Raw genomic sequence first — 27024 nt, 5'->3', positions numbered from 1 at the left:
GTGAAAATGTGAGCTCTGGAATAGAGACAATTTCCCCAGCTGGCAGGTGTGAGAATTGGGGGGATCCACACCCTCAATTCACTATCACATGAGGGGCAGAGGATGGAGAAGTGCAGAAGGCGAAAATAAAGGAAAATAAAGGACAGATAGAAGGAAGATGAACTGATGGGAAGAATAACAGTAGCCAGGAGAAGCAGAAAATAGGTAGAAATATACTATGGTATTGGTATGTTCCTACTATTTCCTTTTTTATGTTCAGTGTTATTTCTACTTATTCAGTGTTATGATGAGATAGGTTTATATCTGAGTTTCCTACTATTGTGTCTACACCTGAGACTCTACTCAAACTTTCTATTTGTTAGCAAGCAGCAGATTTATTTTGATGTACACACTATTCCAGCCAGCTCGTTATCTCCATGTTTCTATAAAATATTCCAAGAGAGGAGGTTTAATCGAAGGTCACCATAAATGGAAGAGCAATTCAGAATTCAGAGGAATTCATATGTGGTTTAGCCTTCCTTGAAATGGCTAATACAGCTCATGATGTCTCACCTTTATAATATCCAGAGGGCTGAGTCATTTTTTTCCTTTGTAATGCGAAGTCCCATTGGATTAGTCAATTGATATATGTAAGCATGGCTACATTTAAAGCCCCCACTGGTTAATTTTGCTTTGGCAAAGCTGTTTTTGAATAATCTAGGATTTTTGGCAACCAAATTAGTGCTTATTAAAATTAACAATAGATTCAAAAGTGTCATGTAAAGTCCGTGCAAGTCTATTTTCTCATAATTTTTACAGCACTTTAGGGAATTCATAGTACTCTCGTTGGAAGCAGAAAAGTCAGGAATGTTAATTCAGAAACATGACATCATTTCCCAAAGCACGTTCAGTGTAACTAAAAATAAAAAAGTTAAGCAATTGTGTCTATATTAGCACAAAGAGAAGGGAAGTTTTGTGATTTGTCTGACTTACTGGTTATTAAATGTGGCCTGTTGGATAAATTTTGCCATGAGCCACCTGCATTTCTGGTTGAAGACCTTGTTTTCCTTTTTTTTTTTAAATAAACCTTTAAGATTTATTTATTTATTTATTTATTTATTTATTTATTTATTTATTTATGATAGACATAGAGAGAGAGAGGCAGAGACACAGGAGGAGGGAGAAGCAGGCTCCATGCCAGGAGCCCGACGGGGGAACTCGATCCCCGGACTCCAGGATCCTGCCCTGGGCCAAAGGCAGGCACTAAACTGCTGAGCCACCCAGAGATCCCCTCATTTTCCTTTAAAGACGTTACTCTGCATAAGGCTTTGAAGGTGGAGCTCAGGTCCCCAGTGGGGTGCCCCACTGTCAGCAAGCTTGGGAAGGAGAGGTAGATGGGACGAGTGATCAAGGAGGTAGAAACCAGGCTCACAGCCATGGTGTCTTGGGAAGCATCAGGCTTCTTGAAGAAGGTTGAATCTGAAGGCAGAGTGGACACTGAGGGAGGAAGGAGACCACGTGCAAAGGCAACATGACTGGGATCCCGGGGTTAATTTGAGAAGAGTGGAGCATGGCATGCAAGGGGAGGTGGGAGGTGGGGAAAGTAAATGGAGGTCAGGGAGAGATCACGATGAAAAGTAGGATTTGGATGTTCTGATAAGGAGTTTGCATTTGTCTTATTTGTGTATGTATTTGGGACAAAGCCATTAGTTGTGACCATTCTGGAAAACGGCTGAGAACACCTTAAGAAGATAGTGAAATAGACCACTGGACTCACCAGAAAAGACAAGGTAGCCACATTAAAAGTTTTCGTGCCCAGAGGGAATCAACACATGGTGGTATGGTGACATATTCACATCAACTGCAATGTTATTATCATTTTTCTTTTTAAGATGTAATTCGCACACCATGCTGTTCACCATTTTAAAGGATCCAGTTCAATGGCTTTTAAGGATGTTCACCAGGATATGTCACTATTCCAGAATATTTTCGTCATCCCCCAAAGAAGCCCATTAGCAGTTACTCCTCACTGTCCCTTCTTCCTAGCCTCAGCAAACAGCAGTCTACTTTCTGTCTCCTTGGATTTACCTACTCTGGAGATTTCATACAGATGGAAGCCCATAATGTGTGGTCTTGAGCGCTTGGCTCATTTAACTTAGGATACTATTTCCAAGGCTTGGGTAGTTTTTAGCGCAAGATGGAGAGATGTGGTGCTGAGATGGGGTTTGTAGGGGGATGCAAACCAGGGGTGGAGGGGTCACACTGAGGCAGTTATGGTAAATGTTCTAGTACCAGGGAGCAAAGAGCGTGATTTAGTGATACGCCCACTGTAGGGGGGTGTCAACATGCTCAAGAGCTTTGGGATTTATGACCTTAGGCAGGACATGGCACAGGGGCAAGAGAATGACGTGTCTGGAGGTGGGAAGGGACTCTTGAGGCCTCCTCTGAGGGAGGATTTGGGGAGGGCACAGCAGTCATGATGCAATTCTAGTGATGTCTGGTACAACAAAACTGAAGTCTCTTGTGCAGAGGTGTATTCTTAGGAACATCTCTCAATAAGACTCATCAGAATGTAGGTTCTTTTTTTTTAAGATTTTATTTATTTGAGAGAGAGAGTGTGTGCATGCATGAATGGGGGAGGGGCAGAGGGGGAGGGAGAAGCAGACCCCCCACTAAGCAGGGAGCCCATCATGGGGCTCAGTCCCAGGACCCCTGGATCATGACCTGAGCCAAATGCTTAACTGACTGAGCCACCCAGGCACCGCCAGAGTGTAGGTTCTTAATCTTAAACGCCAGACACAGGTTTTTCTGAATATTTCAGCTGTGGGTTCTCACCAAGATTTAAGAATCTTCATTAAGGAAGTACAATGTGACTGTGACCTTGTTCTCCCAATCTCCCGGTGGTTGCTTGTCCTGGGAAGGAGGCCAAAGTGGCAGGATCTGTCCTGCTAAGTGACCTGCTGGTGGGGTCAATTGGCACCTGCAGACTGAGTATAGGACACCAGGTCACAGGCTCCACGGAGCAAAACGGAGAGCCACCTGCCAGGGGGCTGATGCCAGGGGACAACCAACATCTAGAGGGCATAGTCAGAGCCACAGCACAGCTGTGGCTGCAGTGAGCCTGGCAGTGCTGGAGCCCTGGGGTTAGAGGCTGGAAACCAAGATTGGAACAAGGTGGGAGGGATATGGACCTTGGGTATCAGCATGGAGTCCAGGATGCCAGCAGAGTGAGCATGCATCCATTCATGCATTCAACAGTATTTCTTGAGTACCTGTGGCATGCCAGACCCCATCCCATGCTGGGAAGAGAGCAGTGAACTCAACAGACAGTGGCTTTGCTCTCATGGAGTAGAGCTAGATATTGTACAAATAAGTAACCAAGTATGTGTCAGATGGTCATAGGTTCTATTAGAGAGGGATTAGGTAATTTAAAGGGGGGGCACATTGGGAATGTTGCTGTTTTACAGGGTGGTTGGGAAGGCCTCCTGAGAAAGATGACATTTGACATGTATGCAGACATAATGGAGGTGAGGGAGTAAAAAAATGCCATCTGGATTAAGATCATGCCAAATGGGGAACAGCAAGTGCAAAGACCCTGAGCCAGGGGAATGTGTTTTGATGTTCAGGACTGAAGGGTGCCAAGTGTAGCTGTGGTAGAATGAGCTAGAGGGAGGTGAGGCAGGGACCAGGGAGCCAATGACTGAGGAGGATATAAGCCCTGGGACACAGGGCATTTGACCACTGAAGCCTTATATGCTAAGGACCCTGACTTTTCCTCTGAGTGACATGGGAAGCCATTGGTACAGGAATTTGCATCTTTGGCTCATCATTTTTTTCTTGATTTTGCCCCTGTTTTCTGTAGCCACCCTTGCCTTCCCCAAGACCCTGACAGTCACCTGCACTCCTCTTTCATGTTTCTATTACAGTGGGTCACCACTTCATTTCACATGCAATCAGGTACTGCTCTCAAAATCGTCAAAACAGAATTGTATGTGAGCAGTTGTTTCTAGAAGAGCCTACGAGAGGGAAGAGGAGATGGGAATGGTACTGGCCTGAGAAGTCGGGTCGTGGGAGGGCACGGGGAGGTAGAGAAGGAAGTGTCGGGATGCCGTAAGCATAAAGAGAAAGCCAGTGGGACACCAACAAGCCTGACGGAGGAGAAATACTTACCATGTTCTTTCAAGGTCTGAGAGACTCTGATGGAAGTGATGCAGGGGGCTTATCAAACATGGCAAGGTCAGTAACTCAGGAGTAAGGAAGAGAACAAGGCCAAAGGGAAGAAGGCTCTAGAGATAAGCATGGAGACGTGTGGCTTTTTCTCCTAGCTGAGATAAAAGTGTTACTAATGATACCATCTAGCATCCGGTTCTGCCTGGGTGTTGTGGGTCTGGGTGCTCCCTGCCACCTCTCTCCCCCCATTGCTGTGCATATCCTGCCATAATTGCACAGGGCCTTTTAGGATGTGCAGATGAGCGGGAATGGGGAAGTGTCCTCGTTTAATTTGTGCAGAATGTCTCCAGGCACAGACAGTTGAAAATCCCGCTTCCATTAGTAATAATAGTTTATTATAATTCAGATGCATAAAGATTCATAGTGTGTTAAAAGAACGGTGACAGTTGCCTTCTACGTGCCCAAACATACAAGCTCATGATAGTACACACTAACCTGGTGCACACACCAGTGGCTTGTAGAGATATAAACAAAAATGGAGGGTTTCCCCTTAAGGCAATAGTACTCATTGAATGAATTTTTTTAAAAAAATTATTTATTCATGGGAGGCACACAGAGAGAGAGAGGCAGAGACATAGGGAGAGGGAGAAGCAGGCTCCATGCAGGGAGCCCGACATGGGACTTGATCCTGGATCCTGGGATCACAACCTGAGCTGAAGGCAGGTGCCCAACCGCTGAGCCACCAAAGCCTCCCTTATTGAATGAATTTTAAACCAATATTAAACAAGATATTCATTGGTTGGAAGAATACCTCAATTAAATAGGTAGTTTAATTGACTTCATTTTCTTCAAATTTTTACTTAAATTCTAATTAGTTAACATATAGTGTAATATTGTTTTTGGGAGTAGAATCTAGTGATTCATCACTTAGAGATAACACCCAGTGCTCATCATAACAAGTGCCCTCCTTAATGCCCATCACTGTCTAGCCCATCCCCCACCCACCTCCCTTCCATCAACCTTGTTTATTCTCTCTTGTTAAGAGTGTCTTATGGTTTGCTTCCCTCTCCTTTTTTCCCCCTTCCCATATGTTCACCTGTTTTTTTCTGATTCCGCATATGAGTGAAATCATATGGTATTTGTCTTTCTCCACCTGACTCATTTCATTTGGCATAATATAGTCTAGCTCTAACCATGTCATTGCAAATGGCAAGATTTCATTCTTTTTGATGGCTAAGTGATATTGCATTGCATGTGTACACACCACATCTTCTTGATCCTTTCATCAGTCAATGGACATTTGGGTTTTTTCCATAGTTTGGCTATCTTTGATAATGCTGCTATAAACATTGGAGCTTCTTTGAATCTGTAATTTTGGATCCTTTGGATAAATACCTAGTAGTGCAGTTGCTGGATCACAGGGAACGTCTATTGTTAACATTTTGAGGAACCTCCATACTGTTCTCCAGAGTGGCTGCACTAGTCTGCATTCCCACCTGCAGAATGTGCAGAGAGATCCCCTTTCTCCACATCCTCACCAACTTTGACAGATGTGAGGTGGTATCTCATCATGGTTTTGATTTGTATTTCCCTGATGATGAGTGATGTTGAGCTTGTTTCCATGTGTCTGTTAGCTATCTGGAAGTTTAACTGGGAAAAATGTCTAATTATGTCTTCTCCCCATTTCTTAACTGGATTATTATTTTTTTTGGCGGGTATTGAGTTTGATAAGTTCTTGATAGATTTTGGATGCTAACCCTTTATCAAATACATCATTTGCAAATATTTTCTCCCACTCTGTAGGCTGTTTAGTTTTGTTGATAGCTTTCTTCACTGTGTAGAAGCTTTTTATCTTGATGAAGTCCCAATGGTTCATTGCTGCTTTTGTTTCCCTTTCCTCTGGCAATGGGTCTAGTAAAAAGTTGCTATGGCTCAGGTCAGAGAGGTTGCTGCCTGTGTTCTCTTCTAGGATTCTGATGGTTTCCTGTCTCACTTTTAGATCCGTTTTGAATTTAGGTATGGTATAAGAAAGTGGTCCAGTTTCATTTTTCTGCATGTGGCTGTTCAGTTATCCCAACACCATTTGTTGAAGAGACTATCTTATTTCCATTGGATATTCTTTGCTGTTTTGTTGAGGATGAGTTGACCATACAGCTGTGGGTCTGCTTTCTAGGTTTTCTATTCTTTTCCATTGATCTCTGTGTCTGTTCTTGATCATATGGTTCTTGTCTTCCCTTTTATTAATGTGGTTGAGATATTCCATTTAGAAATTTGTAGTGGATAGAATACATAGGATTCTGATGAGTACTTTTTAAATTTTAAATACTTTAAGCAGAATTATGGTAATAAGGTGAGGTGAGTTAAAGGGAATGAACTAGACTAGCAAATTTTGTTTTTTATGGAGAAGAAATCTTATCCTTACAGTTCACCTTTGGGTAAGGGATGTGTTTCCTCGATCGCCAGCATCGTCCTAGGGCTTCCTTCTGGGTGTTTTCTCACTTTGCGTATTTGGTTCCATTCTCAGATGACATTAAGATAAATAGCACCCCAGCCCATGTCATGCTCCATTCCTTGACCACCATGTTTCATCAGAGGACTTATTTCTGCTTTGCATATTATTTGTCTCTCTACTTGTTTTCTGCCTCCCCATTATGAAAATATGAGCCTCATAGGAGCTAGGTGTTGTTTTGTTTAACTGCTGTAATTCTGGTATACTATGGTATCTGAACTTTGGATTAATGAATGCATAATTATATATATATATATATCTCACATATATATATTTGTTGATTCACATGTTATTCATATTTTTCTTCTCTTGGGCTTTATGAGAACACAATTTGAATTATTCTGATGGCTAATGTGTATCTAAGGTAACAAAGTGCTAAAATTAAGTGCTTCTACCTTAATTTTAACAGTGATATTGTATACCAAATTGTTTGCAGACAGACCCTCTTTCATATACGTAATTACAAAGAGCCTCAGAGCATAAACTGTGAGGGAAACCCCTCCCCCCTTAGCCTGAGTACAGAGAGAAGTTCGGTAGAGGTTATTTGGAGAGAGATGTTGCCAAGTGGACAGGATTAGAGGGGTTTACCTCCTTTACACCAAGCCTGGTGAACCACATAGAGAACTTGGAACTGGGGTGGAGGCCAGTTCAGGCCTGGGGCACAAGCACTCTGAGGCAGCAGGAGGGAGGTGACTGTGTTGGCATTGGCGTGCACTGCCTAAGCTTGCTGGGCAAGGGACGTGAGAGAATTTTCCATAGAACACATCTGAACTAAGTGCAAGAGCATCAGGTTGGGCTTCTTCAATAGAGTTGCTTGAGGTGGGGCGAGAACAACAAGTGGGGAGTGACGTGGAATTCCTTAAGGTTGTAGAAAGGGTCATGAGTGATTGCTCAGTGTAGATATGCTTTTGCCTCATGGCTGAGGTCCTCAGGGACAGGACTTTCCAGAGACTTCCGCAGGAGAAGTGGTGAGCTGACTTCACCTGCCAGACCTACAGGGCTCAAAGCCACCCAGCCAAGGAACCACCCATCCTCCTGCCTTTCCTGCCTCCACAGCTTTGGCCTGTGTGGGGTCGAACTGCAACTCTGGGGGAACAGGGAGAGAACAGAGACTGTCCCCACCCACTCCTGGAAAGCAGGCAGCCTTTGACTATAGGACTTGGTGTAGTGTGGTGATGGGAACATCAAGGAGAAGCTGACTTTTGTTGAATGTTTTGCCTGGACTTTATTCCAGTTAGAGAATTGAAACTATACTTTGTAACTTAAAGTGACCTCAGGACTGTCATTATATAAAAAAGAGCAGAAAAATCATAGGATTTACCCAAATCCCATCCCAAGGCAAAGAAAGATTACTTGCATGAAATATTTCCCCTGAACTATCCTTTGGAAAAATTGTCTTGATATGTCACTAATCAGGCTTTAAAAAACTAACTAGTCAGGGTGCGTGGGTGGCTCAGTTGCTAAGTGTCTGCCATCAGTTTCATAATCCCAGGGTCCTGGGATCAAGCCCTGCATCGGGCTCCCTACTCAGTGGGGAGTCTACTTCTCTCTGCCTCTGTGATCTGTCTCATTCTCTCTCAAATAAATAAACGAAAATCTTTAGAAAAAAACTAACTTATTGCATTTTTTTCTTTCTTTTTTTTAAAGATTTTATTTATTTATTAATGAGAGACACACACACAGAGAAGGAGAGAGAGAGAGAGAGAGGCAGAGACACAGGCAGAGGGAGAAGCAGGGTCCATGCAGGGAGCCTGATATGGGGCTCCATCCTGGGTCTCTAGGATCAGGCCCTGGGCTGAAGGTGGCGCTAAACCACTAAACCATCAAACCACCCAGGCCCACCCCTGTTGCATTGTTTTCTAATATTTCTGTGGACGCTTTAAAAATAAATTTTCCATGTATATGAGAGCAATGTCATAGATAGTGTCCTAGGCTGATCAGACAGTCACTCAAAAATCCCTATCCTCTTGCTAAAACTTCTATTTTAGACGCTTGGTTTTCCCTGCCTTCCTTGTGGCTCAGGGTGGCCAATGATACAGAAATAAAAGTCTGCTGGGAAAATTCTTGTTTTTCTGATAAAGCAGGTGGAACTGTTTTCTCCCCTTCCCCCTTCCTCTTACACTGAATACAGAGATATTAGAGGTTTCTTAGCCATTTTCTGACAAGGGGAGAAAGTCCTAAAACATTACTGAAATCCAAGTCTTGACATTGTCAAAGAATGGCATTCCTCCTGACTTCCTGACCTGTGGGAAAAACAAACCTCTATCAGTTTAACTACTGCTAGTCAGGTAATCAGAGCCCAAAACCAAACCAAACCTTGTTGACTGATGTTAGGAGTGAAGTTGCTATTTATCTGTATGCAACTTTAACTCTCAAACATCTTAGCAACATTTATTAAAGATTACTCTGTACTAGGCCCTTGAGATACAAAGAGAAATGCAAAGGTGTTCCCTTTGCAATGAATAAAAATTAATAATAGTTAAAAATGTGAGATGTGTGATACCAATGATAAATATACAATGTACACATTAGATACAATTGGCCCAGAAGAGTCAGGGAAAGCTGGAAGAGGTGGTCATTCTTGGAAAAGGACTTAGGAATTTATTAGATGGAAAGTGATGGGAAGGGGACTGCAAGTAGGTGAGGACAATGCAGGCAGGGTACATGGGGGGAGCTAGGCAATGTGAGGTGATTGTATTCTCTGAATATTATAGTTTAATATTAATAGTGCATGGGCTCTGGAGTTGGACTACAGATCCTGGCTCTCTTCCTGGCTCTCCCACTTAGAGCTCTGGAGCTACAAGTAAAATGTTTAGTTTCATTTTCCGTATCTGAAAATTAAGATTTTATGTACTTCATGGGGTTGTTGGCAAGATCTGATGGGTCAAAGGATTTTAGTCAGTGCCTGGCACAGCGTAAGTATTCTGTAAGGGTTACATATTATTATAAGCTGGTCATGGAGACAGAGCATGGGGTGGCCTCAGAAGAACTGAGAAGGTTGACCAGGACTTGGTTGTGATGGGCCTTATAAATCATGCATAATAACTTGAACTTGATCCTATAATCATCAGGAAATTCTTGCAGGTTCTGGAGCATAGAGTCAACATGGGCTTCCTAGTTGTCAAATCCTACGGGCACTTTACCTATGTGAGACTTGGCACCCCTAATTCCTTTTTTGAAGGTTTTTACTTAATCTTACAGATACCATTTTTTAAAAATTTTGTTCCTGTTTTAAGTCTTGTCTTCTTCCAAATCATCCTCACTCCTGCCACCTAAGGAATCTTTATAGAGTGTAATTATGATCGCCTGACCTGATTAAAATCTGAAAGTGCCACCCACATAACTCTGAAATGTAGCATAAAGGATACTTCATGGCCATATTCCCACAAACTGCTCTAGGATCATATTTCCTGTACTTTTATATGTAAAATATAATCCTAATTTAATCTTACTCTCTGATTCTATCATATGGAGCTACTTGTAATTCCTCAGCTTTACCGCTATTTTTTTTTTTTTTTTTTACTCTATGATTTTGTAGGTGCTATTTCTTCTCCATGAGAGATTTTTTTTTCCTCTTTCTGTTTGGCTTATGATTTTTACTCATTTTTTAGGATTTTACTGTCCTAAAGCATGCCCATGATATCCTCATCTTCTTATTTTCAGGCGAAACAGCCTTGTGCTGACTCATTAAACAAAGGAATAATGACTTGTCATTCTTTTGTCTTTATATAACTGGCAAACATTCTCCAGAAGGACTAATTTATTGTTTCCCTCTGATCAGAGACATGCTATTAGGCACATTCCATTTCATAAAATCATGAAGTGTTGTTTCAGGGGAAATTAACTCTCAGCCTTGCACTACGCTTCCAAACTGCTGTCGATGTGGTGAGAATGAACTAGAATAAAGGAAGCCCAGTTACTATTTAAGACTTTTTCATTCGATTGGACTGGTGTTTTGGTTGTTACCCTGGGTAGGGTTTTCAATTACTAAGGTGAGTCATTTGAAGGACTGAATGAGACTGGAGAATTTTTATGATCTAGGAGTGATGGGGAGGCTAGGGCTCAGCTGGCTCTGTCATCCAGGGCAAGGGAAAGAAAGAAGCACCAGGGAAAATTAAAACATGGCTCCTGAGAAGAAATGACATTGTTTTCTGCTGTTGTCTTGCTGAGTCTGGCTTGTGCAATAAAATGATCTTATTTTGCTCATCTCTACAACTGAAATAGGCTCAAAGGGTGGTCCCATGACTTCTTGTTTTTTAGAGTCTGGACTCATTCATTCTAAAAGAAGAAACTAAGGTTTTGGCTTCTTGCTGTTCTGCATTTTATAACATGCTCCTACAGAAGAGGTTATGCTCAGCTACACGTTGATTAGAATACATCACTTTTGCAAATTTCTTTCTCATCTTAAACAGTGGTAAAATTTCATGAACAAAGATATTTATTGGTCCATGCACTTCCGAAAAATTAAAATACCCCCACAAGTATCAGTAGAGTTGAGTAGCCTAAGACATTTCTTCTCAGTGGAAAATTAGGCAGTTATTAGAAATACAATTTATTCAATGAGAAAAATGTTGAAAAAATGTCTATGTACTATAGTTGAAAAGATACTATGTACCTGTAGTATTATTATAATCTCATTAAAAAACCCTTAAATTAATGGCAATGGATAAAAATGTTGTTTGTATTGGGGTGTTAGAATTATGTATAATGTTTGAGCTCCTACCTACTTTTCTGTATTTTCCAGATGTTTAGTCTTTTTTCCTCCCTTTCTTTCAGCCCCCACTTCCTTTATTTAATTCTTCCCTTGCATGCTTCATTTTTTCCTTCCCTTAATCTTTCCTTCCTTTCCTCATAGTTATTAAGCACCTATTCTGTGTTAGAACTGTGTTCAGGCTCTGGGAAGCCATCAGCAAACAGCAAAGACATCAATTTCAACTTTGATTTTGCAGTAGGATGATGGGTTGGGAGGAGAGAAGTTGAGGAGGGGTAACCCAGGGAGGAGGGAATGATACCCAGTCCAGGTCAAAGATGATGAGTACAGGGGCTGCAATGATTGCTCCGTCCCCCTTTTTTCTTGAAAAACCTCATTCTGGATAACTTCATTTTCCTGTGTTTCATCCTGTCCTCTTTTCACATGTCAGTTCTTAGAAAGGAGTGCTATGGCCATCTCAGCTTTTCCTCTCTTATCTTGTCCTACCCCAACTTCCTCTCTCCACTTTTAAATAGTACTTATCCCTACTTGGCTGACATCATAGGATGAATTTATATATTGTCCATTTGTTTATTGTTGTCTTCCTTCCCTAGAATGTAAGCATGAGATGGGGACTTTGCTTTGTTGTCATTTAGAAATGTATCCTTCTAGGAAATAGGAGAGGTTTAGTAAATAGTATCTGAATGACTAAACAAATGATTTCCAAATCTATCTTTTTTTTGTTAAGATTTTATTTATTTATTCATAGAGACACACAGAGAGAGAATGAGAGGCAGAGACACAGGCAGAGGGAGAACCAGGCTCCATGCAGAGAGCCCAACGTGGGACTTGATCCAGGGTCTCCAGGATCACGCCCTGAGCTGAAGACGGTGCTAAACTGCTGCGCCACCGGGGCTGCCCCCAAATCTATCTGTAGCCTTGACATCTCTTTTGAATTCCAGATTTGCTTGCATTTCCCATGCAGAATAATACTTTATTTTTTAAGATTTTCTTTATTTATTCATGAGAGACACAGAGAAAGAGGGGCAGAGACAATCAGAGGGAGAAGCAGGCTGCTCGTGGGGAGCCTGATGCAAGACTGAATCCCAGGACCCCGGGATCACGATCTGAGCCACCTAGGTGCCCCTGCCTCACTACTTGTGAAATCCTCTCCATCAGGATCATTCCTTTCTCTTATGGCTTCACCTCTGCACCACATCATGTTTGCCTGGCCCCCTAGGAGAGAGCATAAGGAAAGCAGGTGGATTTGGAGGTTGTGGAAGGATTTAGGTGTGGAGGATCTCTCCTGGGGGAGTTGTGCTGTGCCATGTCAGAAGAGTGAGAGCTCATTCTTTCTACTTGCTGATATTCTAATGCATTTGCATGTATAGTCTTGTCCGATTGAAAAAGTAAATATTCGTCCATTAGGGTTTTCTGGCCTGATCTTATACTGAATTAGCTATTTTCTAATTGTGCCAAGTGGGGAAAGAGCTGCAATGATCTACAGACTTTCCCTTCTAAATACTGTTATAGGAGGGATGGAATAGATGTATAGGTACTCTATTACTACTGATATCAACTTCTAAGTAATATTTTTTATGGAGGGGGGAAGTAATAATTGAAAAAAACAGCAATTAATGTCACTTTTTTTTGGGCCAACGCTAAAATTAAGTCTATTCCAGGTATTTAAGCAAGAAACACAAGTTTACTTGTTCAGGACATAGCCTTTGAATTTTATTAATAGGTGTTGCCCCCCCTTTTCTTGCAATGCTTCTCATCTATACCTATGAGAAATCAGAGGAAAAGACATTTTCTGCAGCTTTATTCTGCAATGTGCACTTTTAAGTTACAAGGCAACGTTTGTTACTCTTGGGTGATGCCATCAACTTTAAGGCTCTGGTTTCTGATCTCAAAGAGCATGCAGGTGTGATGGGAAAACACTGAGGCGACCACCAACAAAAGCTAATGTTGCCCCAATAAGTTACATGCATCTTAACCTGTCACGGGATATGTCCCTGCGTGTTCTTGTGGTCTCATCTGTTACTTTCTTACTGGCTCTCCTTCCTCTGGCAAACTGAACCACTCACTGATCCTACTTCTGTCCCTTAAAAACGAACGGGAAACCGTGAAAGACACTTGTGTTCTGCAATCCCCACGTTCCCCCCGCTGTGCCTAAGAGGTCACCATAAATCCTATTTGGAGATGTTTCCAGAGATTGAAAGTCATCAGAGGCGAAGGAGACTCGTAGGCCCTAGGAATGTCTAGCTCTGCCTTTCACGGTCCTGCTGAAGTCCGCCGGGGAAAATACACGTCTTCTCTGTGTGTGTGTGTGTGTGTGTGTGTGTGTGTGTGTCTGTGTGTTCTGCACATACAATTAGGTGTTTCAGGTCCTCCTGGGCCCCGCGCGCTCGCAGACGGGCGCGCTAGCCTGCAGACGCGGGCGGGGGGGCGGGGCCTGCTAACGCGGGCGGGGGGCGGGGCCCGCGGGCGGGGCGGGGCCTGCTGACGCGGGGGCTGACGCGGGCGGGGCGGGGCCTGCTGACGCGGGCGGGGCGGGGCGGGGCGGGGCGGGGCGGGTAGACCGCGCGGCTAACGGTCCCGGCGGGCGCGTGCCCGCGGGCGGCGCCTCCAGGGGCTCCGCTGGCTGGGAGCGCGCCGCCGCTGCTCGCCCTCGCCCCGCCCCGCGGCCGCGGCTTCCTCTCGCCTTTGCAGCCCGGCCCGTGCCGCGGCTCGCGGGGCTGTGGCTGAGCCCGGCCGGGGCGGCGCCCGCCTGCGCCATGAGGATCCCGCGCTGCCGGCCCGCGCCGGGGCTCTGGGTGCGGCGGCGGCGGCCGTGAGCGGGCGCGGCGCTCGGCGAGGCCGCTGGCGATGGGGGACAGGTAACGCTGCCGGGGGCGGGCCGGGCCGGGCCCTGGGCCGCGAGGCGCCCTCCCCCCCGCCGCCGCCGCCGCCGCCGCCGCCGCCGCCGCCGCCGGCCCGGGGCGCTCGGCCGCACGTGGCGCCCACTGAAGGTTCCTTTGCCTCTCGCGCAGGTGGCTGCGGGTGACCGTCCTCCCCGGCTGCGTGGGCTGCAGGACCGTGGCGGCTCGGGCGTCCTGGACCGTGCGCGACCTCAAGGAGCGCATCCTGGCGGAGACGGGCTTCCCGGCGTCGGAGCAGCGGCTGTGGCTGGGCGGCAGGGAGGTAGGGCCGCCGGCCGCTCTCCCTCCTCGGACTGGGGCCGCCCCGGGGCTCGGGCTTGCAGCGCGGCCCCTCGCTCTCCGCAGGCTCCGGCCCCGGGGACTGAACCGGCTTCATTCGGTGCCGCGGGAGGCGGACGCTCCTGCAGTGCTCACCCTGGAGGTGATGCTCGGGAAATAGCAGGAGCCTCCTGGTTGGTTGTGATTCACCAGTCCAGCATGTGTGTCACCCTGCCCCCTGCCCGCCCTTTCGTCTGGATCTTCACTTCCTGAAATGAAGATACTTTTTCTGATGGGCGTTACAGCCAAGAGGGTTTTCGTTGTTGTCGTTTACTTGTCTTGAAGCGACTTAGCCATTGCTCTTTTTTTTTTCCCCCTGATTGTGTCGTACGTTTAGCTGGGATTAATTTCGACTTTAATGTCTTAGAGGTTTCCCCTTAGTTTTGAATCACAGACATGTAGGGTTGAAAGGATCTTCAGACTATATTATAGAAGCTATTATTATTTTTTTTAAAGATTTTTTATTTATTGATTGATGAGAGACACAGGGAGAGAGAAAGAGGCAGAGACACAGGCAGAGGGAGAAGCAGGCTCCATGCACCGGGAGCCCGATGTGGGACTCGATCCCGGGTCTCCAGGATCACACCCCCGGCTGAAGGTGGCGCTGAACCTCTGAGCCACCGGGGCTGCCCAGAAGCTATTATTTTGAGGAGTGCATTCCCATGAAAACGTCTGAGCTGCAAATGAATGAGATCAAAACCTCGGAAGATGGGAGTATTTCATATTGTCCTGTATATTTTTTAAGATGCCTGAAAAAAAAACAAATTTTCTCAAAGGAGGAGTTAAATGGAGGCATTTTACCGAAAATTAACATACTCTGCATTTTACTGAAAAGTAACTTGCTCTTTTATCTGAATAAATTTCTTCGCTTCTAATGTGCTGAAAGATCATTTCCAGTATTTAAAGGAGGTAAACATGTTAAGTATATATGGAACACTGAGCCATACAGAATGACATTTCAGGTGTTGGATTTATACCCAATACTAACTGATGAAGTACTTGATCCCTGTGACTTTTAATCCCTCAGTGTAATCTTGACCTTCTATGTACCTGGGTCCACACCATGGACTCTTGAGAACTTAGACACAGGTTTCTAGATAAACTGCTCTTCTGTTCCTCCACAGCTCAACCCTCCTTACCAGCTTCCCCAGGTGTTGGTGGCATGCAGACAGTGACTTGATTGAAGACTGTGGACAGAATTGAGGAGCAAAACTTGACATCCTTACCTCTTTTTCTGGGCCCCCCTCTGTCTCTTTGCCTTGCTGTGTCTACTCTTCTGGTTCTGTACCCCCTTTTTTGGTTACTCCTCTGGGTCTACTCTGCCATCCTGTCCCGTAACATGTGGCCATACTGTCAAGCTTCTTTGTGGCTGGGTCGTCATCAGAAGTGTTTTTGGAGATGTCTGTGCAAAGCACTGATAGTGGATGGTGAATGTGGCTGTGGTGCATCAGGTGTTTCAGACTGAGTGGGGGTGGGTGGGTCGAGGTCTGGTTAGGACACTTGTGCTATCTTGAGCTAGGGATGTTCTAGACTCTTGACTATAGAGGGGAAACCGAAAGGAGAAAATGCATGGGAGACTTTATAAAAGGTATGCTGGTTGCAGTTTGGTACCAGATGGATGTGCACATGTGTGCGTGTGTGCAGTGTAGTGGGGGTAGATGTAGAGTAAGACAAGAGGGTCTTGCCAATGTTGTTCACAAGCCTTGAGTCAGACCCAGAGATAATGGAATTCTAAATATGTCAGGGTGGGCAGGACACAGAAACTGTTGACGGCTCCTTGTCAACTCACTGGTTTTGGTTGGTATTGGACAGAGTAAGCAGAAGGCGCTTACTCAGCCCTACGTCTTTCTGGGTCACCTATGCTCCTCCTTCTCCTTGTCTCTCTTGCTTTCCCTGGCCTAGAAGTGGAATTTCTAAGTTCTTCACTGTACCTCTGGTCTCATGAAGAGACTGAGCTGTTAGTGATAGCTGTGCATTTTCCTGATCCAAATGTGGTCGAACCTCAAAGCAGGAGGTTTGAAGTATTACTTAACTTTCCTGTCTCTTAATTGATCAAAAATGTCCTTTCTGTCAACTCTGGAACCTTAGGACCTCCTTGTGTCCTTGACCCCTGAACAAGGGAAGAAGTGTCAGGGTGGGGGTGGAGGGGATCCAATTGTAATTAATATTGTATTGTTCGCTTAGTAAATTGGAAAGACTTATTGTTTCATAGTAAATGAAAATGAGCATCTCTGAGGTTTTTTTTTTTTTTAAGATTTATTTATTTATGATAGACATAGAGAGAGAGAGAGAGGCAGAGACACAGGAGGAGGGAGAAGTAGGCTCCATGCCGGGAGCCTGACATGGGACTCGATCCCGGGACTCCAGGATCGCGCCCTGGGCCAAAGGCAGGCGCCAAACCGCTGAGCCACCCAGGGATCCCCATCTCTGAGGTTTTTGAGGGAAATTAAGGCTGGCATGGACAGAGATCCAGATGTTCAAATATTTTAATAATCACTCTGTTTTATAAATGGGTAACTTTTAAGATTTCATTGCTTCTGGAGATGAATAGGACTGTGTTACTTTGCTTGGTTGGAGTGATTTAGGTTCTGGGAAGGAGAGAGGCCCTAACAAAATCCCTGAATCTTGGCAGACTCAGGAGGAGAAAGCTGATAGCACTGCTGAGGTCAGTTATCTGTGCTGCTTGATTTCTCTTTGGGAGAACCACTTCCCTATACATAGGCCGCTGATCACCGTCCACCAAAAGCATTCATAGACTCACATAGCCAGTTCTCCTTTTACTAACATGATTCTACTCTGTGTCTTCTTCCCTTTCAAGTCGTCTTTAAGACCTGCAGGCTACTTCCTGCATTAAAATTTCCTTCCATCCTGCCTTTCTTCATTCAGATGTACCTTAGCTATTTCTAAATTGGGCTAGTAATCCTTGGCTTATGCATGGCTATCTTTTAGTAATTAATCAGTTAACTAACAGAATGAACCAAGATGACATCCAACTGGACACTGGGAACACTTGATAGTTTATGTTTACCTCTGTGCTTCTTGTCCCCAGCCCATGTGCCTGTTTCTTTTCCTATAGCCCTTCGTGTTTATTATTCTGTTACCTGTTTTTGTAGTCTTTTTAATAGTTTTCCTAAGTGTGTGTATATATGTGTATACATAATATACACCTGCGTGCATATATATCCACATATGTGTATGTGTATGTCTATAACCTAAATATATAACCTGCATGTTATACTGTTTACTTTTAGTTATTTATGAACTTTATAAGAAGCTTGTTATTCCATATGTAGTAAACCCAGAATTAGCTTTTTTTTTTCACTGAATATTATGTTATGAATATTCACCCAAAGTTATGTGCAGTGTAGTTAGTCCATTTTTCATTACTGTTTGATACTCCACTCTACTAATATGTTCCAGAATTAGGGTTGCTGCTAAAAGTTTGGTGGTTAACAACACAAAGTAATTACTGTACTTTTCAGGGTTTTTTTCAGACTTGCTTTAAGATTCAATGGGAATATGCATATGAAAGTGCTTTATAAGCTGGAAGCTATAACAAAGTGCTCAGATTTGTATTTTAGAGATGGGGACTAGAATGAAGATGATACACAGAAAAAAGGAGACATAAAAATGCAAGAAATACTGGGAATCTGAGCATTGGAAATGGAGGAAGAGCAAGTCAAGTCTGAGAGAAATTGGGGATGGGCATGCTAGACCCTGGAGGGTAACTGGACATGTGGTTTGGAGAGAGAGAGAACTTCTCCCCACCTATTTCCTCTAAAGTGAAAAGGTAGAAGGTACCACTGTTAACTGAGATACAGAGTAAAAGATGAGAGATAAGGGTTTGGAAGGAAATGCAGTGAGGCCACTTTTGACAGGTTGAGCTTTAGCAACCTGGAGGGATGGATATCAATGTGGGGTAGGTGGCAGACCCTTGGAGATTCTGAATGTTTGATAGGGTGGATGATGTCATTCACACACACCCTGTTGAGGAGTGTAAGTTATGAAGGCAATTCCGCAGCTGAACTTTTGAGTAATGTTTTGCAGACCGTTGACCTGTAAGAGACCGTTCCGTAGTAGCATGTGAGTGACCACTGGGGAGACAGTTGATCTGGCTTTGGCTCTGCCTGGGACACTTTGGAAACGGAAAAGAATGATTTTGTTGATGTTGATGAGCCTGGTTCATCATAAAAATTTTAAGTTATTTTAAAGCAGATCTTTATTTGTAATTATTTAAGGAAAAGATCCTTTAGGTTTAAGTTAAAATCCTATAGGTTAAGAGAAATCCTTTAAGTTAAATAAGATGTTTGACTAAATTTCCGTCCTTTGAAATACTCGCTTCTGCAGAGCAACTTATTTCCTGATAAGTACAGTTAAGCATTATTTCTTAAGTGAAAAACAAAGTTGAGATAGTTTTGGATGTACTGTTTTAGGACCAATATTACTTTTCATACATGTTTTTTTCTTTTTTTCAGTTATCTGACTGGATCAAGATTGGAGATCTGACTTTGAAAAATCGTCATCTTTTTGTAAACCTTCAATCAGGAGGCTTGAAAGGGGGAGGTATTACGTTGACTTTACCAGGAGCACATGCCATTTTTAGTTGCATAAAGATTATGTTTTAAAAGTGAATGAAAATATATTCCACGGGAGGTGATGAGGGGGTATCAGAGCTGGAGTAAAAAGGGTGGATGGAACTAGTGAATTATAAGAATGCATGGGAGTATCACATCCTGTGGTGCAGAGTCCTACTGGGGCTTGGTCCTGGTGGCTGCTGTGCCAGAATGATGCAGATGAATTTGTAGTGATGATTTCATTATTTTAAGCACAGAGGTTTTTTTTTTTGTTTTTGTTTTTTTGTTTTTTAAATGATACGGAATTGGGTTTTTTTGTTTTGTTTTTTTTTTTGTTTTTTTTTTGTTTTTTTTCTGTGCATCTGAAAAGTTGACTTTTCTTTCCCCATCCTCTCTGTACTTTCCTGTCACCAGCTATCTGGAGGCAACTTGATCAGTCAGTTCTAAGAATCTCTGTTAGGAAATGCTTAAATGTATTTGACCTAGACAGCCACTGGGACAGTGACTATGGCGATCTCAGAACAATCAGAGAACACTGGTTGAATTTGAGAATATTAACAATGCCATAATAGACACCTCTCTCTGGCTCATTGTTTAGTGGCAAAGTACACAAAATATGTCATTTACTTCATTTGCTTTGGAAAATGGCAACAATCCCTGCCCTCCCCATGCTCTTTATTTTTGAATTCCTAATCTTTTGTGATTATATAGTCTATTTTTGAACTTTTTTAAAACTGGAATTTTATAGCTCAGTTGAAAAAATCTTGAGATTCAGTAAATTGAGTCTGCTGTGCTTTCTACTGAATCTGTTTAGTCAGGTAGATTTTTGTACCTGAGTGCTGCAGTATAAAATGTATGAAGTCATCACTTGTATAATTTTACTATGTCTTGGAACCAAATAACACGTTGGATTTTTTTTTTCTATGTAATTTTTTAAATGTGTCCTATATTTTAGGTCGATTTGGTCAGACAACTCCACCACTTGTTGACTTTCTCAAGGACATTTTAAGAAGATATCCAGAAGGAGGACAGATTCTTAAGGTAGGGCATGTGTTGTGTGCCTTTACATGTGTGAATTTACTTTGATAAAAATGAGACAGATTAAAATGAATTGGAAGTTCTAGAAGTGTTTAACTTTTAAAAAATTTTGTCTAGCTTTAAATAGCTGTATCTGTTTCCCTCTGTGCCTGCATGCATATGCTGGATAGGATGGGTTGAGAATGCAGCCATTGTAAACACGGGAGGTTTCAGAGGCAGAGGAACTCACTAAGGCGCTGTGTGCTGTGAGCAAGCGGACACAGTGTTGCTCTAGGAACACTTTGTAATTTTATGTAAGTGTATAGTGTAAAGTTATAAACATCATGTGAAACATCATGCAGAGCCTGTAAAAACCAACCAGTTGACCAAATGAACAAAATAATGCAAGACTCACATGCAGAAATCATGAACACATTTGCCCTCTGGTTTTAGAGGTTTGCTTTTTAGGAGAATTTATGTAATAGGGTAATGATTTTAGTTATATGTTTCTCTTTACAATATATATATTTTTTAGTTTGAATATACTCCTCAAAAACTTAAAAAAATCCAAAAAACTGAACAACCATAAAAGAAAGCAATAGAAGATATAGCAAAATCAGGTTTTGTGTTTAAGCTTAATGAGAAAGGTCCTCAGTTAATTGTCAAAGTAGATCAACTATCATGCATTTTTCTTCTTGTTAATTTATGTAGTGTTTATTGCCTTTAATATCTTGGCCCTCATATTTTCTAGTTTGGATGCTAAGTTTTTAGAGTAAGGATTAGGCGTGTTTAATTGAATTTAAGTAGTCATGCTCTGATAGGCACTGATTGGGGGGGATTGCTCCATCATTCGTGATTTTATTTTTTTGGTTTTATTTTTATTAATTTTTTTTTTGTTTCAGGAGTAGAATTTACTGATTCATCATCACTTATATATAATATCCAGTGCTCATCCTAACAGGTGCCTTCCTTAATACTCAGCACCCATTTAGCCCATCCACCATTCAGTTCCTTCCATCAATCTTGTTTGTTCTCTATCATTGAGTCTTTTATGATTTGTTCTCTTTTTTTCTTTTCCCACACATTCATCTGTTTTGTTTCTTAAATTCCATATATGAATATGGAAATTGGAAATATTGAAATCATACAGTATTTGTCTTTCTCTGCCTGACTTGTTTCACTTAATGTAATACACTCTAGCTCCATCTTTGGCATTGTAAATGGAAAGATTTCCTTCTTTATGCTGGCTGAGTAATATACCATTGTGTATATATATGCCCCATATCTTCTTTATTCATTCATCAGTCGATGAACACTCTCTCCATAGTTTGGCTATTTTTGATAATGCTGCTATAAACAGTGGGGTGCATGTACCCCTTTGAATCTGTATTTTTTGTATCCTTTGGGTAAATACCTAGTAGTGCAATGGCTGCCTCTAGGGTAGTTAAAATTTCAACTTTTTGAGAAACCTCCACACTGTTTTCCAGAGTGGCCACACCACTTTGCACTCCCACCAAGAGTGTAAGAGGGTTTCCCTTTATCATCCTTGCCAACTTCTCATTTTCTGAGCTGTTCATTTTAGCCATTCTGACAGGTGTGAGGTGGTATCTCATCATGGGCTTTTTTTAAGATTTTATTTATTTATTCATGAAAGACACAGAGAGAGGCAGAGACATAGGCAGAGGGAGAAGTCAGCTCCTCACAGGGAACCTGATGTAGGACTCAGTCCTTGGACCTCTGGGTCACGCTCTGAGCCAAAGGCAGATAGATGCTCAACCACTGAGCCACCCAGTTGTCCCTAATTGTGGTTTGATTTGTATTTCCCTAATGATGAGTGATGTTGAATATGTTTTCATGTGTCTGTTAGCCATCTGGACAAAAATGTCTATTTATGTCTTCTGCCCCTTTCTTACCCGGGTTGTTTTTTGGGTGTTGAGTTTGGTAAGTTCTTTATAGATTTTGGATACTAGCTCTTTATCTCATAGGTCATTTGCATTTCCCATTCCATATGTTGCCTTTTAGTTTTGTTGATTGTTTCCTTCACTGTGCAGAAGCTTTTTATTTTGATGAAGTCCTGATAATTCATTTTTACTTTTGTTTCCCTTGCCTCTGGTGACATATCTATAAGTTGCTACAGCTGAGATCAAAAGGGTTGCTGCCTGTGTTCTCTGCTAGGATTTTGATTGTTTCCTGTCTGACTTTTAGGTCTTTGATCCATTTCAAATTTATTTTTGGATATGATGTAAGAAAGTGGTCTAGTTTGATTTTTCTGTATGTGGCTGTTCAGTTACCCCAGCACCATTTGTTGAAGAGACTGTTTTATTTCCATTGGATATTCTTTGCTGTTTTGTTGGGGATTAGTTGACCATATAGTTGTGGGTCCACTTTCTGGGTTTTCTGCTCTGTTCCATTGATCTCTGTGTCTGTTTTTGTGCCAGTGTCGTACCGTTTTGATGATCACAGCTTTGTAATAGTGCTCGGAGTTCAGAATCATGTTGCCTCCTGCTTTGCTTTTCTTTTTCAACATTACTTTGGCTATTTGGGGTCTTTTGTGGTTCCATATAAATTTTAGGATTGTTTGTTCCAGCTTTGTGAAAAATGCTGATGGTGGGGCGCCTGGGTGGCTCAGTTGGTTTAGTGTCTGACTGAGTTTCAGCTCAGGCCACACTCTCAGGGTTATGAGATCAAGCCCTGCATCGGGCTCCGTGGCTGATGGGGATTCTGCTTGAGATTTTTCTCCCTCTCCCTTAACACCCCTCTCTCTGCTCACATGCGCACACATACTCTTTCTAAAATAAACACATCTTAAAAAAAGGCTGGTGGAATTTTGATAGGGATTGCATTAAATGTGTAGATAGCTTTGGGTGATAGAGACATTTTAACAATGTATGTTCTCTCAATCCATGAGCATGGATTTTTCCCCCCATTTCTCTGTGTCATCTTCAGTTTCTTTCATAAGTATTCTGTGGTTTTCAGAGTACAGATCTTTTACGTCTTTGGTTAGGTTTGCTCCTAGGTATCTTACAGTTTTGGTGCAATTGTAAATGGAATCAATTCCTTAATTTCTCTTTCTGCTGCTTCATTATTGCTGTATAGAAATACATCAGATTTGCTTACATTGATTTTTATATCCTGTGACTTAGCTAAATTCACACATTAGTTCTAGCAATTTTTTGGTGGAGTCTTTTGGGTTTCCTACATAGAGAATCCTGTTGTTTGCAGATAGTGAACGTTTGGCTTCTTCCTTGTCAGTTTGGATGCCTTTTATTTCTTTGTGTTGTCTGATTGCTGAGGCTAAGACTTCCACTACTACGTTAAATAGTAATGGTGAAAGTGGACATCCCTGCCTTGTTCCTGACTGTAGAGGAAAAGCTGTCAGTTTTTTACCCATTCAGGATGATATTAGCTGTGGGTTTTTTGTATGTGAGCTTGATGATGTTGAGGTGTGTTCCCTCTATCCTTACTTTGTTAAGGGTTTTTATCAAGAATGAATGCTGTATTTTGTCAGATGCTATTTCTGCATCTATTAAGGAAGTCATATGGTTCTTATCCTTTCTTTTATTAATGTAGTGTGTCATATTGATTGATTTGTAAATATTAAACCAGCCCTGCAGCCCAGGAATAAATCCCTCTTTATTTATTGTGGAGAATGATTCTTTCTTTTAGTGTACTGTGAGATCCTATTATCTAGCATCTTGTTGAGAATTTTTGCATCCATGTTCATCAGGGATATTGACCTTTAATTCTTTTTAATGAGGTCTTTGGTTTTAATCAAGGTAAACTCTGGCTTCAGAGTTTGGAAGTTTTCCTTCCATTTGTATTTTTTTGAACAGTTTAAAAACAGTAGGTATTAACTCTTATTTAAATATCTGATAGGATTCCTTTGGGAAGCCATCTGGCCCTGGACTTCCGTTTTTTGGGAGATTTTTGATTATTGATTTCAATTTCTTTGCTGGTTATGGGTCTGCTCAAATTTTCTATTACTTTTGCAGTTTTGCTAGTTTGTACGTTTCTAGGAACTTGTCAGTTTCTTCTAGATTGCTGAGTTTGTTGGCATATAATTTTTCATAATATTCTCATAATTGTTTCTATTTCTGTGGTGTTGGTTCTCATCTCTCCTCTTTCATTTGTGGTTTTATTTATTTGGGCCCTTTCTCTTTGCTTTTGATAAGTCTGGATAGGGGTTTATCAATTTTATTAATTCCTCCAAAGAACCAGCTCTTAGTTTCATTGATCTGTTTTTTTGTTTGTTTCTTTCTATATCATTTCTCTCTGCTCTAATCTTTATTATTTCCCTTCTTCTGTATTTAGGCTTTATTTGCTGTTGTTTGCTACTTCCTTTACACTAAAGTTAGGATGTGTGAGACTTTTCTTGCTTCTTGAGGAAGGCCTGTATTGCAATTTACTTCCCTTTTAGGACTGTGTTTGCTGTATCCCAAAGGTTCTGGACTGTCATTTTTTTTTAAAAATTTTTATTTATTTACGAGAGACGAGAGAGAGCGAGCGGCAGAGACATAGGCAGAGAGGGGCAGGCTCCATGCAGGAGCCTGACGTGGGACTCGATCTGAGGACTCTAGGATCACACCCTGGGCCAAAGACAGGCGCTCAACCGCTGAGCCACCCAGGGGTCCCTGGACTGTCATGTTTTAATTTTCATTTGCTTTTGTGTATTTTTAAATTTCTTCTTTAATTTTCTGGGTAATCTATTCATTCTTTAGTGGGATGTTCTCTAATCCCATTTGTGATCTTTCCAAATTTTTTCTTGTGGTTGACTTCAGGTTTCATAGCATTGTGGTCTGAAAATATGCATGGGATGATCTCAGTCTTTTTCTACTGGTTGCAGCCTGATTTGTGACCTAGTATGTGATTTGTTCTGGAGAATGTTGCATATGCACTCAAAAAGAATGTGCATTCTGTTGCTATAGGATGAAATGCTTTGAATACATCTGTTAAGTCCCATCTGGTCTAGCATGTCATTCATAGCCACTGTTTTCTTGTTGATTTTCTGCTTAGATGATCTGTCCATTGATACAAGTGAGGTCTTAAAGTCCTCTTACTGTCATTGTACTATTATCAGCGAGTTCCTTTATGTTTGTTATTAATTGATTTATGTGTTTGGGTGCTTCCAAGTTGAGGGCATAAATATATACAGTTGTTAGATCTTCTTGATGGATGGACCCCTTAATTATGATATAATGCTCTTCTTCATCTTTTGTTACAGTCTTTAGTTTAAAATCTAGTTTATCTGATAAAAGTATCTACTTTGGCTATCTTTTGGCAGCCATTAGTGAGGTAGGTGTTTCTCTACCCCCTCACTTTCAGTCTGTAGGTGTCTTTAGGTTTAAAATGAGTCTCTTACAGGCAGCATATAGATGGGTCTTGTTTTTTGGTCCATGCTGGTACCCTGTGTCTTTTGATGGGAGCATGTACTTCATTTATATTTGGAGCGATTATTGACAGTAATGAATTTAGTGCCATTGTATTACTGGTAAAGTTGTTTCTGGAGATTTTCTCTGTTCCTTTCTAGTCTTTGTTGCTTTTGGTATTTCTTTCCCACTTGAAGAGTCCCCTTTAATATTTCTTGCAGGGCTGGTTTAGTAGTCATGAACTTGTTTAGTTTTTGTTTGTCTAGGAAACTCTTGCTCTCTCCTATTCTGAATGAGAACTGGATAGAGAATTCTGGGCTGCGTGTTTTTGCCATTCAGCAAATTGAATATACCACTGTCTTCTGGCCTGCCAGGTTTTTGGGGAGAGATCTGTGGTAAACCTGATCTGTTTTGCCTTATAAGTTAAGGACTTTTTTCCTCTTGCTTCTTTTAGGATTCTTTCTTTGTGTGTTTTGTGAATTTGACTAGGATTTTAATAATGACAGTAGATTGGAGCAATTGAAGTTCACATTTCAGAATAGGCATCAGTGGTTCACAGAACGTTAGTTTGAAAACTTTTGTAGCAAGGTATTAGGACAGTAAAGATGGGAAGAGTGTGGTCATTGTGTTGTTGGGGTGACAGAGGTGAATGGAATATTTGTCTTTCTTTCTTTCCTTCTTTTCTTAAGATTTTATTTATTCATGAGAGTCAGGGAGAGAGAGAGGCAGAGATATAGGCAGAGGGAGAAGCAGGCTCTTCACAAGGAGCTTGATGCAGGACTTGATCCCAGATCCTGGGATCACACCCTGAGCTGAAGGCAGACGCTCAACCGCTGAGCCACCCAGGCATCCCAAGAATACATTTTCAATGAAGATTTAGTTGGTGGTAATGGGCTTATCAGTTCATAAGTGAGTGAGTGAGGGCTGTGGGGATACAGGGCAATGGCCTGAGTGAGATCTTTGTACACCTTACAGTTAGGTAGCAAGCAGCTGATTGATAGTCTTCCCAGGGTGTGTACTGTGTGTGCTTGTGTGCGAGCCAGCTCAATATAATCTTGTTCTGTGGATACTGTAGTAGAATTCAGCCCTTGTAGGTTTAATTAATAGGAATCTTAGAAATACCTAGACCTAAATACCACTACCTTTCCTGATGTTTGTGGAAACAGGTCCACAGATATTTTACTGACTTGCCCAAAGTTATGTGCAAATTAGCACATTTATTGCCTCTTCTCAGAGTCAGTTTGAAAGCTATCCCTTGAGAAAAAAGTATACTATCTTGTTTTTTGTTCAGCTGGAAACTGATAGTTGGGGTCTGAGACTTAGGGTTTTATGTTCCATTTTCTTCATAACTGCTCCCTAAAATGCACATAAATCACAAATAGATACTCAAATGAAAACAAGATCCAACCTCGAAAGTCCTATCATTTTATAGATAACATTGTATTTTGCTACCCATTTAATTCTTTTTTCTGTCTTTTAT

The 27024-nt window shown here is 42.0% G+C and overlaps 1 protein-coding gene across 1 annotated transcript in view; it reads left to right on the top strand.

Moving 5' to 3' along the window:
* Window positions 1-27024, top strand: part of SACS (sacsin molecular chaperone) — a 78155-nt gene that overhangs the window by 17017 nt on the left and 34114 nt on the right. The window contains 3 exon segments of the mRNA XM_055317250.1: window positions 14381-14531; window positions 19063-19150; window positions 20117-20202. Coding sequence (XP_055173225.1) covers window positions 14381-14531; window positions 19063-19150; window positions 20117-20202 — 325 coding nt within the window.

The sequence above is a fragment of the Nyctereutes procyonoides genome, unplaced genomic scaffold (genome assembly GCF_905146905.1).
Source record: "Nyctereutes procyonoides isolate TBG_1078 unplaced genomic scaffold, NYPRO_anot_genome, whole genome shotgun sequence".
NCBI classification, from domain to species: domain Eukaryota; kingdom Metazoa; phylum Chordata; class Mammalia; order Carnivora; family Canidae; genus Nyctereutes; species Nyctereutes procyonoides.
This window is presented reverse-complemented; position numbering and strand designations above follow the sequence as displayed.